Genomic DNA, 18,989 nt, shown 5'->3' on the forward strand with positions numbered 1-18,989 from the left:
AAGTTTAACATCTAGAGAGGCAATCTTCCACATGTTAAGGCACCAAGCCAATGTGGAAGTCCTAGCAAGCTACACATTCCAACAATTGGATTATTGCTAAGGTTGAAAAATTGTCTTTCAATAGTAGTTCTTACAATATTAATATATAACTATAGAAAATGAGGAAGTGTCAGAAAGTATAGATTCCAAATAGTGTAGCAAACAAAGGGCATGAGATACCTTCCTATTCACCATAGGTTGGGGTATGACTGAGCTTACCCACATAAGAACTTAATGAAGGAAAGTGGTAAAAACATCTTTCCAACCCTATGATTATGGATGGTAACTTACATATATAGATTCCATTAATTTACTTCATCAATTTTTTTAAGGGTGGTCACAAAAACTGAGTGGCTGCTACATCCACAGGAAAATCCAGGTAGATCAACCCAAAGGGATCTATTTGTCAACCAAACTAGCAAGGCCTAACCCCAAGGGTGTCAAGGAGATTTGATCCTGTGATCTCTCAATAAGCGAGGTACTTAGCAACATGAACTTGACCAACTGAACTATCTCTTATACCCTTATATATCCTTCATCAAATATATGGACATAAAAAAGTCTTATATAGTAGTCCTTTCAGGTATTTCTCATGAATAAGATTGACTGTAAGCCTTTCTTATAGTGTGTTGTCCTTCTTGGGTTTGAGATCATCCTTGGGATTAATTATTGATCATTTTAACTGAGAGATGCATATTGCATACAGATTTTCATTCATGGGGAATTTTGTTGTAATAGTATATGGGTGCTGGTATCAGTTTTTGCCTCTTAAATTGGCATGCTTCCATAAGTATTACTGAACCAACCCTAAGATAATGATTGGTAACTTACGTAAATAGATGCCATTAATGTACTTTATATCAAATAGATGGACATAAAAAAGGTCTGATATATAGTAGTCATTTCAGGTATTTTTCATGAACAAGTCTGACTGTAATTGTTGATTATAATGTGTTGTCCTCCTTGGGCTTGAGATAGTCCTTGGGATTAATTATTGAGCAGTTTAACTGAAAGATGCACATTGTATACATATTTTCATTCATGGGGAATTTTGTTGTAATAATATAAGGGAGCTGGCAGTAATTTCCTGTTAAATTAGAATGCTTCTATGACTCTTACTGAATTAAGCAACGTCTTTGCTTCTCATCATTGAAATTGAAAGGTGATGCCTTAAGGAGAGAACTACTGTGAATATTGAGATCTTCTAATTTTGATTTTGCTGAAGTACTTTTAGTATTTTGTTTTGTATTTTTATTACGTAATGCATTGTTATACATAAAAATATTTTCCCATTATGTATGTATTTTATGTGTACTATCATCCATACCCCTGTTTTGGCCTAACCAATTTTTGGACTTATGGTCATTGTACTCCAAACCTATACCTGGGGTGCCCTGTATCCTCCTATCCTCGCAACTTTGATTTCGAACTTCTTGACTGATTATTACCATTAGATATACCCAAGTTACTATGCCAAGATTACAAACCTAGGGATCCATCACAACCATCCCAGAGCAAATTGTATATACTAGTATCCTCATTGAAAAACTAAATGTCTGTCAGATGGGGTGAAGGACAAAACTCCAGAGCCATGGAAAAGGATGATTAGATAACCCTCCAGAAATTATTTATGCTTTATTAGTAGTTGTTTGGATTTCAATTTTTAGTTTATTCATAGATGTTTGTTAGAGTATAATTTACCTAGGTCCAGTTATCTCATGACACCCAAATCTGCGCATAATATAATCTAGGTTGTTTGCATTTGTATTTTTAGTTTATTCATAGATGTTTGTTAAGTGCAATTTACATAGGTCCATTTGTCTCATGACAATGAAATCTGTGTATGGTATAATCGACACTATTGCACTAGCGCAAAAATATTTTTCATTCAGTTTTAAACCTAAAAGACATTAAAGCCAATAATAAGTGAACATATGGATCACCTTATATGATCTTCTGTACACAATCTACGCTCATCTAAATTTTATTGTGGTCTTGATGTCTTTTAATTTGTTTCTTCCTAAATCAATTATTATTATTTATATTATGACTGGTTTTGTCCGTTCAAATGATGGTTTTTTTAGTCCTGTTTGATTTCACATGCATTCGTTATGTCTCCTGAAATACAACTTGTATGGTGGAAGAAATTTAGTATGGGGTGGTTGGTTTGCCTAAAATATTTGGGAATGACATGGTTTCATTTTGTTGCAATGAGACAGGACCTATGCGAGCAAGTATATTCCTATTATTGCGAGTGTCAGTGAACATCAACCGCCTACTTGGCCTTCATATTTTATGGATATAAATGTACTAGCATTTCTAGTCCCTGCAGGCATCATTGTAAGTATCTTGATTTTCCAGTTCTTTTGAATGCTTTATATACTGTTGAAAGAAAATTTTCGACATGGGACTTGTGGTTCTCTTTTTCTATTTTTTTCTCCAATTCAGATAGATTTAGCTCTCTTCCCTCAGTATTGAGGAAATACATTTTTTTAGTCATCACCATTTCACAAAGACTTGATTCTAATAAGCTCGCTTTGCTTAAAGTATCCCAATACTTCAGAAAGCTTTATTGAATGCACATTGCAAATATAAGAGATGTCGTTTTAGCAAAGGAAGGCAAGTGCTTGATTGTATGTGGAAGGATTGATAACATATATTCTTATGCAATTAAACACTTAAGAAAACATATTCTCTCATATCATATTGGTTACTGTGGCCACCTCATCCTACTGATTCACCCACCCAGCATAAAGAGGCTTCTTCCCTTTATCGTTCTCAGTGCAGATCTCATTGACATATGCACATCATCAGATTTCTCCTGTCCTTGAGATATGTTTCCTCCCTCCTGAGTCCTAGGATAGCACATCAGGGTCCTATTACTATTTGCCACACTCCAAGGGACATTATTAGGTCCAACATAGGCATTCTAATTGTGGTTGAGTCGGATGTGGCTCCTCTTTGGACTCTGATGCCAACTAAGGTGTTGCTTACCATCAACATTCTTTCTACTGGCCTTCTCCAACGACAGTATCAGGCTCAACATTAGCACATTTATGGTTGTTGACAGGGATTCTGGCTTCTCCTCTGACTTGGGTGTTGCTTTCCTGGTCACTCTATGAATCTACTCATGAGTCAGTCAGTTTCTGTTGCTGCAGGAGTGTTTTATTCTTATATATTACATATTACACATTTAGCGCTAATCTCGTTGGGTTGCACCCCCCAACTTTCTTGTTGTTTACTCTTTATCTAATGCAGGTCTTAGAGTTTGATTTCTTGTTTTTGGAGCTGTTCTAGGCACTCCTTATTGCTGTTGTTAATCACTGTTGTTTCAAGTCCTGTTTATCTCTTATCATCATTTATGGGCATCAGGATATTTTCTTTCTTGCTTCTTGAGTTGCATTTCAATAAAGGAAACCATAAAATTAAAAAATAGAACGGAAGGAAACAATAAAGAAACACTGCACATTATGATGTGACTGCAATTTACTTTTTGATATTGCTACATTCAATATTATTGATTACTTTTCAGTCTTGAATGGATTTGAATTCATTAAATTCACTCTTTAACATGCGTAGTGTGGGGGGACTGTTTCTTCTCTCAATCGTCTATAGACCCTGTTTCTCATTCCTTTGCTGTTTACCATTTCATTTTCTGTCTCTTGATTCAAATAACATAAATACCTGTCATGGTAATTGGAGTCTCCAGCGAAATCAGCTTCACTCATCACATACATGTCAAACATTGTGATACAGATAATAAGATAAGATAATTTTATTAATGTCCAATGAAGCGAACATAGTTCCTTCTACAAATTAATTACTCCAGAAAACTTGGAATAAAAAGATATCCATGAGGATACAAATATTATATATTAAAAATATAAGAATGTGAATGATATTACAATGAGAACAAGAGGCTTGCTTATATATCAAGCGTCTTTTCATGGAGAGTCATGTCCTATTTAGACATGCCTTTTCAACCTAATTACTAATCATTATTAACTAATCATTATTACAATTATCCTCATTACTTATATTTATATTATTTATATATATTTTATTTGTAACATTGCCTTCTTTCTCAAAAAGCTTTGTCCTCAAAGCTTGTTAATGAAAAAGGCTTGATTTCTTTTTCGGCTTCGAATGTCTTTTTCTCTCGAAACAAACATCTTTGTCGATACAATCTGATATGATCTTCTAAGTGACAAACAAATTGTCGCACTGAGAAGGGATTAGACCATCCTAGATTAATCTTCTGTGTAGTATTCTGATCACTGGAATTTTGTAACGAATTGTCATCATAAGACGAGATTGATGTTACGTCATTATTCTCTGTGACATCAGTTTGTTGTTTCTGGTCTGAATGGTCCCGATACGTAGCTTGATTGAGTTGTCTACTCTCATGATTTGGATGTCGATAGGGAACTTTTTTGGTTTTACTTTCCTTTATTAAGTGTGTGGAATTTTTTTGATTTACTTCAGGTGACGATGTTGTTGAGCTGGTTACAAAACCTTCACTTGGGTGTTTATCATTTGAACTGCAACATCTAAGTGCGTCTTTTCTTTAACTAGTTTGAATTCTTCTTGAGTTATGATATTCAATGGATTGGTATTCATTGTTTTGTCATCAACTTGAATTCTTACATTTGATGCTTCTTTCTCGATAAGTTGTTATACCTTGTTTTCTAATGACTTCTTATCCTTCTTAAGTTTCAAAAAATGCTTAAGTAATTTTTCACTATGGTTTTTAAGTCGAGAAACTTCTTCATTTTTGTCAACAATGATTTTGTCAATTTCATTTTGCATATTTTGTAATAACTTTTTGCCTTCTTGAGACATTACTTTTGAAATATTTGATATATCTTCTAGTGTTACTGAATTTGGTTTCAGTGTAACATCTTGGAGTGTTATTTTCTTCTTCTTGTGGGAAAATGTCAAAAACTTCTTTTTTGTATTTAAATTAAAGGACCTTCAAGTTTCCGTCTAGGGTGAGCCCAAAACAATTTCACTGTCGTCAAAAAATAAGGTTTTCACGGTGAATTGCGAGGTAAAAGTATAATCTCCAATACTTAGGTGTAAATTGGTTATGTCGTATTGTTTGTCACATGTGTCAACAAAAATTGTTTCAACTATATTTGATTCAGGAATCACCAATTGGTTAGCACATTTAGGACTAACATAATTACTTCTTTCAATAGGATTGATAGAGATTATGATATCTCTTCTTGCGAGTCATCCTTTGAGTTCAATAGTGTGTCAACATATTTACTAAAGGTTTTAGGAAATCTTCCCTCACTAGTTTCCATTTTGCGTTGATGTTTTTACGTAAACAATATGTCAACTTCAGCATTTTTTTTCTTTTATTTTTAAGTATAAAACTTCTCTTTATATTTTTTTATTTTATTCTTTATCTATAATTTTCTCACTTTTCAATATATTTTTATTTGATCAGGCCTCTTAAAACAATACTCTTTTTTTATTTTATTTTAAAGTTTCTTTATATAATCTCCTTTTAATTTTTTTTTTTTTTCATTTTCTTATCTATTAAAACTCCTCAAAAGTTTTGAGTGAATATATATAGACTTATCTAATATATATGTATCATTTTTTCTTCAATATATCTTTTTATTTTCTCTCCATATATATATATATATATAATTTATTATTATTATTATTGAATGGCCAAATGCTTGATAGCGAAATGGAGAAACTCCAAATTCTTGTAGCGAAATGCTTCAACGACAACAATGTTGATTAATTTGACGGTCAAAGACCTGGATCGGAAAACACGACACTGTGCATGGATGGCCCACAAAAGTAGGTCAATGGACTGAAAAAACGGTAGGTCGATGGGACTAAAGAATGGGACAAAAGGCCTTGGGAGTATGATTAACTGTGTATGCAACACCAAAAGCTAAAATGATTTTGGACTATCCTAAAATTGGCTAACTAAAAGTTGATGATAGCATTGTTGAAAATCAATTGAGAGAATTTGATTGAAGCCATGCTTGAGCCTCACAGATTGTGTGAATGGTTATGAATTGAAAGATAACAAATCTAGTCCAAACTAAGAAATTGACAAATATTATTTTGGGTGGGAGTTGAAGTTAATATCAATATTGAAGGGTCTGTAATTGTAAGTAGTATGGAATCTTATTATTTGGCCATTGATTTTTTGTCTTGCCAAATGATAGTTGTCTAGCATTGAGTTCAGCTTGCATTGATTTTGTTTGGCATGTATCAGATACCCCCCTTGGAATATCTTGAGATTCCCATTTAAATTTCCGAGTTTTGATTACGTTTAGTCTCAGAGGTATTTTGTCAAACAGTTTGCATAGAAACTACTATGGGTGCTGTTGACCACACTTTGTCAATAGTCCAAGGAAGCAGAATGCAAGGATGCAAAGAAATTTTTTAAAAGTTCAAAGTCATCAGCCAACACATTGTATCATTGCAAAACCAATGTCTACAAGTTATATTGTAAATGATGCTAGTATGACCATTTAATTATGTAACAACAGCTCGGTAAGCCTCTGATTTTGGTGACGGATTTCATCCTAAGAAGTTTTTAACCTCACTAAATTATGTGTGTTTCTAAATACGGATAAACGACAAAGATTTTCTTCCAGCTTAAACCGCAAAGCGAGGGTGGAAATCATTTACAAGGTCTTAGGCAAGTGCTAGTGTTATATCGAGTCTTTGTAAAAGTGTGTTTGGGAATAATTTAAGGACATCTGTCTAAATTATTTTATTGCGAACCACTCAGTCTGTACTAGATCATATTGTATCACAGAATTGGGTAATATCATGAGGGTCTGAGTCTAAATGTGTATTCCCCCTTCGAGGGTTGAATTAATTATAATATCTTGATGTAAAAAACATCTTAGTGCATGGTCCTTCATACTTAGACACCATGACTAAAATATTTGAGGGTGGAAAAAATATTAATCCATATTAATCCTTTCTAGTGTCAATAAATTAATTTTTCTAGCTAAATTAAATAAAATTCTTAATTTAGAAAATTAATTAATTTTGAGTCAAAAATAATTATAGAGAAATCAATTTCTCTCCAAGTGGAAAATTTGTGGGTTAAAGAGAAGTCAATTTTTGGAGGTCCCCCACCAAGGGAAAATGGATATTTTAAGAAACTTTGAGCCCTTGGTGGTTAATTCAAAGTCAAATATTTGAGGAAATCAATCCAAAATATTAATTTTAGGATTAATTAAAAGTGGGTTTTAAGAAAAAATTGAATTTTTCCTCAAAATTAAAAATTCGACAGTGGAGATTAAAAGATCATCAAAGCAATTTTCGACAGTCGATATTATTTTTGCGGGGATCAAACCAACTAACCATTATTTTCCACTTGGAGAGATTTCTTTTTAAATAGAAGACATTTAGCTTCTATTTGATATTTCTAGATGATATAAAAAAATTGTAAAGTTGGTATTGAGCTATTGCTCTGTTGGGAACATTTCTGTATCATAATAGACAGACTTTGGGGTTCAGTTCATGGTGTTCATCTTCCATTGATCTGTGGTATGTGCAAGTTATGTTATTTCATTTGTCGATGATAAGAGCATTATATTGGTAAAATTTTATTTTATGTTAGGTGATTTGATTCACCATATGATCTAATGATTCTACTTGAGAAAAAATTATAGAGATTTGCAGGTACACTGGTTCTTGGGCTCCAAGTTCACGGACTGTGGAGAAGAACCGATTGCGTTTGGGCTCTAATATTTCTACATGGTATTTTAATTTTACAGGAGGGTTTTTGGCCAATATTCAATTTTTTTCGGAAAATACATTCATCCACTGCCATTACTCAAAAAACATTTCTCCAATTTTTTTGTTGTTGCTACCATTGTATATTTGTAAATAAATTTGTAAATTATTTGTAAAACAATTTGTAAATTATTTCTAATTTTTGTTTTGCAATGGCTGGGGTTTTATATTTTTGGGGTTTTATTTTTGTATATATATTTGGGGTTTGGGCATTTTTTGATTCATTTGTGTAGCTGATTTTCAAATTGGATCAAAGGATTTTCTGAGGTTTTGAGGTAGGTCTAGGCCGAGGAAGGCAAGATCTAGCCTCCAAGCTAGATGTCCAACCTAAAGAAGAAGCCATCCAACAATTTCACAACAAATTTGTGGAGAATTTGTCATTTGCAGGGTCAGAAATTTTTGAGGCCCTAAGGCCTAGCCGTGCAGCCCTTCCAACCCTAGTCGTCTTCCTTTCTGCCCTTCTAGGGCCCTCGACCTCCCATTAAGGGAGTCGTCCAACACTTTGGAGGCCCCGATCCCCTCTTTTTGCCCCTGCCACAGTTCTTTTGGGGCTTATCCCTCTAGCGACAACCCTTTAGGGCTTGGTCGCAGCCCCTAAGGGGCTCTTCCTCCTAGCCGCAACCCTATTTGGGCTAGCAGCTGCCCTTCTAGGGATTTTTAGCCCTAGCCGTAGGCCTTAGTGGCATTTTCCTTCCTTCTTTGGGGTTTTTGTAGTCATTTCAGCCAAGTTGTGGGGTTTTGCAGTTATTCTTCAGCTAATTTTTGTGGTTGCAGGCTTGGAACATCATTGAAAATTATTTGGCATTGATTTATGGTAATTTGCACCAAGAAATTTGAGTTTATTTGGCTAACACTTGGTTTTGCAGCTTAAATAGCCTCTTGGGCTAGGGTTTCAAGGGCCAAAGTTTCCAAGCAAGGCCTCAACCAGCCATTAGTGCCCTAGTTGCAGACATAAGAGGGCTGATCTATTTGTTTTAAGCTGACAATTTGTGTTTCAAGTTATTGGTCCAAGTCTCAAGTCATTTGAAGGACAACTAGTCACCAAACTAGGCCATTAGGCCAAAGGGTTTGCCTCTTTCTCTCTTGTTTTTCCTTTCTGTTTTGCTACAACCATTTAATGCAGTCATTTAACTCAAATTAAATCATTGAAATTGACTGAAGATCATACAATAATCAGAAAATCTAATTAGCTAATCATTGGAGCTATTGTGGCATTAATAATTTTGCACCTTGTGGGTTTATTGAGGGCTGAATCACTGATTTTCTGAGTTGTTCTAGGTCTGATATACATCATTTTAAGGTCTCATCTGAACATAACAAATCTGATCAATAGCTTCTAGGCAGTCTAATAATCATTGGAAAGTTGAATGCACAAATTTTCCAGCTTATTTTTAGCGTTGAACGTTGTCTCTTGACTGCTGATATAAAATTGCAGACCTCTGAATACAAGGTTGCAGCAGTGATACAACACTTATATAAGTCTCTAAAATTGGCTAATAAGCTCTCATAATTCATAGTTAATAATAGTTGATGTATTTAGGCTTAATTTGAGTCATTGGCATCTAGTTTCACTCTTGCATCTTCACACACAAGTGCTCTAACCAAGTTAGTAAGTGTTTGATTTAATTAGCTAAATTACTTAAAGTGACATTGTGGATTAATGTTCTAAATCTCTTACCATTGGTTAAGTGGATTCATTGCTCATTAAATTGGATATCTCTTGTGGATCTCATAATCAAGTTTAATCATGAGTGTGATAAGAGAATCTAATTTTGTATGAAATTGGCATATTGGTTGTTCATTGATTTTAGTCTTGAAGTTGCTAATCGTATCGAAATGACATTGATCTTGTCTATTAGTATTACTTGTCACATTTTTTGGCACTGTTAATCTTAAGCACTTACTGTTGTGGTTGATATTGTTTATTGTTCAAGTATTTCATTGTTCATAATTAAAAGATCATTGTAATTGTACTTAAATAATTAAGTAATCTCACTTAAGAGCATTCATCCATCTCTTGCACTCACATAATAGGATTAATGTCTTGCACTAATTAATTTACTTCCAAGCATAAGCTTGGTCGATAGAAATATAGGCCCACCTCTCTCATCTAGCTTGAGGAGTCTAGAAACTCTTTAGTGGTTAACACAGTTACTTTGCAGTCGTCAGAGCCACAGTCTCTGCAGCGCTAGAGGCATCGAGTGGTTAGAACCTAAGGGGAGGTATCGTTAACTAGGCCCTAGCCTGGTTCCCCTTGGCTTCTCTCCCACAACCTACTCCAGAGACTAGCTTCAAAACAATTAAGGGAGAGGACACTTAGAATAGGCATATAACCTAAAATTAACCAAGATTCTACATTTCACTTAGTTTGTAGGATTTGCATATCATATAGGATAGCAAAGTATCGCCAATCAACAATTGTTCATCCAATCATTTGGTATATAATTGATAAAATGCAAGTAATTGACTCCATAAGACATTGGTCTCACATAAGAATCTAATCTAATCTTTAAAACTTGCTAAATCAACCGAGTCGCTAGGGCATTCAGTTGTGTCTCACGGACTTAGTGGTTGCCAACAAGTCTTGCATTCTCATATTCCATAAGGACTACTCCCCATAGCCTGCTGTTGGGAGAAAGCTAGAACGGAGAGGGCAAAGATTAGAGTGACAACCCCCCGCCCTAAGCATTGTCGTTGTGGTCAAAGGGCTTGCGGTCAATGCAGGTCAAACTATTGCAATTTCCCTTTTTGTGCCAAGAGATGCGGATTCAAGAGATCGGGTTTTCTGCTTGAAAAACACAATCAAAGGAGAAGGGTTGACCCTCAGTCAGCGTTGGTCAACGTCCCTACAATTAGCCCAAAATAGATTTGCGATTTTCTGCCTATAATTCCAGTAAACCCAAGTCAATGCATGAAGAAGAGAGATGCTCCTGTTTGCTGTACGAACCACTGAGAAGAAGAGAGAGAAAGATGAGTTGATGGTGTGTCCAAATGAGTAAAAGGCCTCTCCTATTTATACACAACATTGAGGGTGAAGAGACACATCCGTTGGGCTTTATGAGCCTACATTTGACTGGAGCCGACCTTGACAATTTGTACATAGAAGAAATAAATTCATAATTCCATTTCTGCTTGTCATAATGAGATGATCTTTAGATCAATCTTGCACCTCTCAGAAAGAGGAATCCAATAAAAATATCATCTCCATCTTATGAGCTGTCCAAGGTGGAGTTTGGCCCTAGTTACCAATTTTAACACTCCCTCTCAACTAGGGAGAAATCCACCTGCCAAACCATCTGTCAATCTGTACCATCTCTGTCATCTCTACTGAACCATGAATAAATAATGAAGAAGTAATGATCGAGAGTGAGTCACTCTCCACTGACCCGAAGTCAGTCTCCATTGATCCCAAATCAATATCCAACATCATAGCATAGGGAGTACAGTAGTGCACAATGCGTCCATCGGTAGTACTATGGTCCCTATCCTCATTTCCCAACTCATTGGCCAGATGAGAAGTACTTTCCATGAGTCCCGCACTGCATGGGTAGGATGTATTGACAGGAGAAGGTGAACCACTCATCCTGCTCATATGCCATAGGAGAAGGTGAACCACTCATCCTATGCATATATCAACCATCATGGGGTATCACAGGGGAAGGTGAAACACTCACCCTGTACATAGCGCGCCACTAGGGGAAGGTGAACCACTCACCCTATGGTCGCTCATAGCTCCAAGAAGTACCCCAAGCACCCCAAAGCTCCCAGAGCTCAATATCCAACTCAAACAGGACCCTCATAGGAGGGTCTTTCCACGACTCGAAGTCGTTCACGAAAGGTTAAGGATTTGACCTTCCCTAGGGACTTCGTAAGAATATCGACGACCTGTTCATCATTCCCAATGTGATGGAGCCTTATTGCTCCTTGTTGTACCATATCTCGGATAAAGTGGTACCTGATACAATATGCTTGGAGCAGTCATGAAACACGGGATTCTCAGAAAGACGAATCCCACTTTGGTTGTTGTAGTAGATCACGGTGGTGGTATCCAACACATGCCCAAACAGCTCACTAAAGAGCTTCCTCAACCAAACAGATTCACAAGAGGCCATACTAACAACAATATATTCGACCTCAGCGGTGCTCAAAGCAACCGATTTCTGCGTCCTGCTCATCCAGGGTATCGAAGAAGAACCTAGTCAGAAAAAACATCCTGATGTGCTCTTACGATCCACCACACTGCCAGCTTAGTTAGCATTAGAATAACCATGGAGCCTAAAATTCTTGACAGTGTATCTTAGTCCATTGGTGATTCTGCCCCGAAGATATTTCAAGAGATTCTTGGCAACAATCCAATGTATGTGATGAGGCTCAACCATAAATTGACTCAATGTATTCACTGCAAAGCATATGTCTGGAACGAAGTTCACTAAGAACATCAGGGCCCCCACGAGTTGACGATACTCAGAAGGATTTCCCAAATCGGGCCCAACAACACTTCCGCATAAATTCTTGAAGTTGAGTTCCATCGGAGTAGTCATAGACTTACAATCCAACATCCCAAATCTTCCAAGTAGCTTCACAATGTATTTTCCTTGGGAAAGGAAAATATCACCTAGCTTTTGCCAGACTTCTAAGCCTAGGAAGTAGTGCATCAATCCTAGGTCCTTCATCTTGAATTCGGAAGCCAACTCCCTCTTGCATTGATGAATGAGAGGGTCTGCACCTGCCAGAAAGAGATCGTCCACATAAAGTACCAAGATGAGAGGTTTATCATTTTCAACCTTGAAGTAAAGGTTCAGATCAACTTCATTTTTTGTAAAACCCAGCTTCATCAGATAGTTGTCGATCCTCTCATACCAAGCCCGAAGAGCACTTCAACCCATGGAGGGCTTTCTTCAACATGCATACATGTGTCTCTCGATCTTGAACTTCAAATCCCTCAGGTTGTTCAACATAGACTTCCTCCTTCAGTGACCCATGCAAGAAGGTGGTCTTGACATCCATTTGATGTAAATTCCATCCTTGAGAGGCAACAAGGGCAATGATCGAATGAATGGTGGTATATCGGGCAACATGTGCAAATATCTCATCATAGTCCACACCTTCCTTTTGAGAGAAGCCTCGAGCAACAAACCTATCCTTGAACTTTTCAACACTTCCATCAACTGCATGCTTGATCTTGTAGAGCCATTTCGAGGTGACAACAAATTTGTGCTTGGGTCTAGGGACCACATCCCAGACATCATTTTTCATAATCGACTCATACTCTTCGTTCATAGCATCCTTCCAAACTTGGTGCTTCACATCGTCTTCGAATGTGAAAGGCTCAGTTTGATCCAATGTTACCAGACTCGGAATCGGCAATAAATCGGCGAGGCAAAAGAGCGAAGAGTTTTAATCGGATCGGGAAAAAATTGGCAAAAAATCGTTGAATTCATTAAATAAAAATATACACATATATTGAATTAAAAAAACCATTTTTCATTAATATTGGGTAAAGGTATGTCCAAACAATGCATAATATCAATAGATGTCCAAAATATCATGAATAAATAAGCATCTCATATATGTTATGAGTCCACACATGATCCAAAGCACTGAGTCTTGAGTCCTTAGAAGCATATGCTTCTAAAAGTTTACAAAAAAGTTAAAAACTGCATACTAATCAGAAAAAAATCAGCAACTAAGAGTCTAAGACTCTTAAGAGTGAGAACTAGAAGCGATTCCTTCCACTCCTTCGCTTGCTTGACTCTCAAAGTTCTCCAAGTCATGAAGGCTGAAAAGAGGAGGCTCATCTAATTGAACCCATTCTGCCGCATTTGTAGCTTGCAAATCTATCTCTTCAAGGTCGATTGGTGAATGATCCATACCTGTCATTATCATGAGACATTGAAATGTGAATTAAAATTTCACTTTGAAGTTTGAAGTTTGAACTTTGAACTTTAAAGTACGAACTAGATTATGAAACCTTCAAATTCAAGCTCTCGAATCTCACCTTGTATTTGTTTGTTGCGAAGTCGTAGATTGTAATGGACAAATATAAGGTCATTCAAGCGTTTTTGTGTCAATCGGTTGCGCTTCTTAGAATGTATTTTCTCAAACATGCTCTAGTTGCGTTCACAACCTGAAGCACTGCATGCTTGGTTTAAGATTCGAATGGCAAATCTCTTCAAATCTGGCGTATCACTACCAAAGTTTTGCCACCAAAGACCTAGCAAGTGGTAAGGGTTTGTGAGTAGAAGACTAGAAGTACTAAATTAGTAAATAGTAAAAACTTAAAAAGAAAAGAAAATTTAATAAAACATTTAACATACAAAATAAAGTTTAAACAAATTTAATGAATTGATGAAGCCTTCAAGCTGGGTACCTGGCAACATCTTAGACCTTTGTCTTATAGCACTAGTATAGGCAAACAATTTAGATGGTGCCCTATAATCTTGTTGTTCTGGATTAGGGAAGCACCTTTCCATGCATGTCATAAGTCCTCTGCCAACCTTCCCATCCTCATTAAATTTGCTCTTATCATAAAAATATTGTGGGTTTAAGAAGTACCCAGCAGCATGTAAGGGGGAATGCAATTGCCTATCCCAACGTGCATCTATAATGTCCCAAAGAGGCATATACTTTGTCTCATCATCCCCATATCTTCTTTTGATGGCCTCCTTTGCGAGATCCATTGCCTCATAAATGTAACCCATTGCGGGTTTGTCACCATCAACCATCCTGAAAGTTCAAGCATTCAAATTTAAAGAAATATGAAACATTGTAAATAAAAAGAAGCTTGAAATGAAATTTAAAAAATGAAAAAGTTAAAAGACTTGAAGTACCTGAGAACTCTAACAAGGGACTCCGTCACAGCAATAATCTCTTTGGCATCTTTCCAGAAGCCATCATTAAACACAAGTGCAGCAATTTCGATGCCTTCAGGGGTCTTGGAATGTTTAGATCCCATCCACTCAGGTCCCAAGAACATCCTCTTCAGATTTATCTTTTGCTCAACCACAGATTGCAAAGATATGAAATTTGTTGCAAATCTAGTCACTGCAGGTCGAACAATTTCTTTACCTTCAGTGTATATTCTCATAGTGTTTAGGACAATAGTGTGGTTGTATAGGTATTTGGTTATGGATTTTGCCTTCTCCACAACCTCATGTATCCAATGAAGCTTACCAATGTCCTCAAGCATTAAATCTATGCAATGGGCAGCACAAGAGGTCCAAAAAATAGTGGGGTGCCTCATCTCAAAAAGTCTACCAGCAGCCATATAATTCGCTGCATTATCGGTGACAATTTGTACAACATGTTCTTCTCCCACTTCTTGAACGACTTCCTCCATCATTTCACAGATAAGTTGGGCAGTCTTAACCTTGTCTGAAGCATCCACTGATTTGAGAAACATTGTGCCTGCGGGACAAGATACAAGGAAATTTATTAAAGTTCTATTCCTCTGATCTGTCCATCCATCACTCATGATGGTGCACCCTATTTCTACCCATGATGAACGAAACTTAGCTAGCACAAGCATGACATCTTCAACACTCTCTAACAACATATCTGTCCTAAGGCTCTTTGATGTAGGGGCTTTGAACCCTGGACCTGCAGCAGCAATTGAATCAATCATAGCTTGCCAATAAGGACTTCTGGCACAGTGGAAAGGTATGTCAGAATAGTACCAAAAGTTAGCAATGGCCTTCCTTGCCTGACTATAGATATTTTTTTTCCAACCAGTGCCATCCAAGGTAGGTTGGGAACCGGGTTTTGTGCGGGGAGCAAAAAAGGTGTTTATGTTTCCACCTCCAGTGTTGAAGGAAGGAGTTGAAGGACTGGCATGGCTTTGAGTTTGACTTGGCCTTGGAGGCATGGGTGAAAAACTTGGGAACGACGTTGAGGATTCAACAGATTGAGGTGACATGGGGCTAGTGGCAGAAAAAGTATCAACTCCAACAGTTCCTATTTCAGCATTTTGCTTTGCTTTCTTGGCATTATGCTGCTCTAACATATCAAGGGCCAAAGCTGCTTGGTATTTGACATTGTCGTCAACCTTGCCGCAAAGACCTATATCACGGCCAGGTATTTGTGCAAGTTGGAACTTGAATCTATAAATGCCTCCACTTCATTCCTTTTTGCAAAATTTAGAAAAGAGCATGGATTTTCCGGGAATCTTGTCACAATAAGCCCAAGCAAAGTCCCGCTCTCTCGGCATTGTTGTTGCTTTGAACTTGTGTTTAATTTGTGGCTTCTGTTAAGATTTGGAGTCTGGCTTCTATTTAATTTGTGGCTCCTGTGAAAGACAACAAAAAATCAAATTTAAAAATGATCCAAAAATTTAAAATATGCTAGAAATTTAAAAAATTAAATGAAGACAGATGTCAGTAAAGTTGTAAACATATAGAAATGTTGCCTTTCAATAAAAGCAGAACCCTGTGCTTGGAATCTGGATTATTTCTCTCTCTCTAGTGTACTTGTGTTGGGGTTTATTTTTCTCTGTAGGGCTGCACCTCTTTTGGCTGCCCTACTGTTGTTTAACAGTTAACTCTTTCTTCGGTCATGGATGAGAGCATTAGAATTTAGTAGTTCAAGTATAAGGCAGATTCAAGAAGACATGGTCAACATAAGGGCCAGACCATGATTTATGTGAAGATGAAGGGACTTCTGCTGAACATACTGAGTTCCAACTTCCAACTGTCAACCTGAACAGAGAGTGTTTACCTAGGAAAGTAGGGCACCTCCAATCCAGAGAAGGAATTTTGATAATATTAAGTTCTCAGCTCTGAGATCCAATTTCTGTTGTTTTGAACTTTTGATAGTTTTTTATTAAGGAGGATGGGAAGGTTGTTGAGGAGTGCAAGGCTGCAAGCTCAGGGTGGTTTATGCTCCTCCACCCCAACCTCCTCCAGTTCCTGAAGGATCAGAAGAGGGCCTATCTCCAAGGGCATCTGACAGTGGAAAACAGAATATTGGCTTGTTTGAAGCGGTGAGTGTTATGTTTAAAGTTTAAACTTTATACAATCTTGTTTCTAGTTAGTCACGCTTCTATCAGTATGTACAGATGTGGGTGTCTGCTTAGTTGTCTAAACATTGTGGTTTCTCCTTATAAGAAATAACATGCTGTTCAATATGGTCAAGACTCAAGATTGACTTTATCGTAAAGGTGGCCTTCTTATGTAACATACGCTCATTTTTTTACATTCACATATCAACAGGCGCCCAAAGAACTTGGTGAATTGAAGGCAAAACTTACTGAGGTCAGCAAAACCCTGCTTTTTATTATCAGTAGTGCAATTAATATATGGTGAATGTTTGGTTATTTTGTTATAACTGGTTCAATGATGAAAACTTTGAACTTGGGCATGTATACAGTATGCTGTAAGGTGTACAAGAATGCAGCCCACTTACTTTGTAGTAACTCGACCCCCTGTTCTGATCAAAGGCTTAGCAACAAATGTAAGGAATCGGCCTGCTATCCAATGCACCAAATGTGAAATAAATCTTAAATATTATCCTGATTCCTGAGCGAATGGCATTGCAAAACCCAACTCGGCCTATAAAAAAGACATCGTGGCAAAAAAGGTCAGATTTGGTGCATGATTGGAATGTGATTTTTTTTCACATAGGCACGTCTTCCACGTCTTTCAGATGCAGCTTTATAATATATATGTTACAGTTAAAAGTTAAAACGTAAAACTTAATATGTCAAGTCACTGTCAATAAACTTCACGCAGTCATGCAGGTTACCTCGTCCTCAAGGCTGAAGGCGGCTCGGGCTCACGCAGGTTCAGCAATCCGGCTCTGCGGAATACGTAACCATTCAACAATCAAACTTCATGCAGGTTACGTCGGTCCTCAAGGCTGAAGGCGGCTCACGCAGGTACTCAGCAATCCGGCGGCGTCGAATGCAGCTTTGCGGACTCAGCGCCAATCGATAGTGAGAAAGTTCTAAACGCCTCGATACTAATAAACGCCTTACCGCCATAATCCGAAACCCGATAAAAAAAACTGGCGGGACTCGCCAAAAAAACGCAGAATCGGCGATTTAGCCAGACTCGCGAGTCAAACTCGCGTTGACCACGAGTCAAAATCGGTCAACGTGAGTTGACTCGCAGAGTTTCCAGTCGGATCGTTTAGCCGCCGAGCCGAGTATAACTCGCGATTAATCGCCAAAGTCGGCGATTCCTGTTTCACTGGTTTGAACAATGGTGCTCATGGCAGCTAAGTACCCTTGGTACCTATTCAACTTCTTACTTTCACGAAATGTCCCCCTTGGTGCAATATATCTCTCAGCATATTCGAGAGTGTCCCTAAGCCATGTGGGTCTCCTTTTTGAGGAGGAGGGCTCGTGGGGAGGTGGATCAATGGGATCCATCGGTCCTTCAACATCGGGCATCGGCTCATCTTGCGGTTCTCCTTGCTTTCCTGTATCTTCTTCTTTGTCCTTCCTTGGAATAGGAGGGTCCCTAATCTTTCCAAGGGCAACATCTTCATCGAAGGTGACATCATGACTTATTTCCACTTCTCTTTGACCAGGCACATAGATTCTATATGCCTTTGAAGTTTCACTGTAGCCCACAAATGTTCCTTTCTGCATCCAATTTGCTTATCTCTTCTTTCGACACATGAGAATATACAAGGTTACCAAAAATTCTAGAATGCAAAACATCATGTTTCTTACTGGTGAAAACTTCTTCAGGAGTTTTGGAGTCCAATGCTTGATGAGGGCATCTATTTTGAACATATACGACAGTTTTGGCAACTTCTCCCCATAAGAAATTCAGAAGGCCTTGATCACGAAGCATGGCACGAGTGGCTTCTATAATGGAACGATTCTTTCTTTCAACAACTCCATTTTGCTCAGGAGTATATGCAGTAGTAGTCTCCCTCTTAATGCCATCTTCTCTACAATAGTCATTGAACTCATTTGATTCATATTCGATTCCATTATTGGTCCTCAATATTTTGATCTTCTTCCTTGTTTGCTTTTCAACCGAGGCTTTGAAAGAGTGGAACCATTGGAATGTTTCATCCTTTTTCTTCAAGAAATAAATCCAAGTTTTGTGAGAGAAGTCATCCACAAAGATAGCATAATATAAATATCCTCCGAAAGATGTCACGGGCAACATACCAGAGAGATCAGAATGAACCAATTGCAAAATGTCGGTAGT

General features: G+C 37.4%; 1 protein-coding gene across 2 annotated transcripts in view; it reads left to right on the top strand.

The window, feature by feature from the left end:
- STT3A (staurosporin and temperature sensitive 3-like A) overlaps positions 1 to 18,989 on the top strand; it is a 248,113-nt gene that overhangs the window by 194,492 nt on the left and 34,632 nt on the right. For both annotated transcript variants that reach the window (XM_089459309.1, XM_089459308.1), the window contains exon 13: positions 2,259 to 2,379. In XM_089459309.1, coding sequence (XP_089315435.1) covers positions 2,259 to 2,379 — 121 coding nt within the window. The remainder of the gene's footprint in view (positions 1 to 2,258; positions 2,380 to 18,989) is intronic.

Source organism: Pinus tabuliformis, chromosome 7 (genome assembly GCF_031772625.1).
Source record: "Pinus tabuliformis cultivar Carrire ecotype Pingquan chromosome 7, CPIR1, whole genome shotgun sequence".
Lineage (NCBI taxonomy): Eukaryota > Viridiplantae > Streptophyta > Pinopsida > Pinales > Pinaceae > Pinus > Pinus tabuliformis.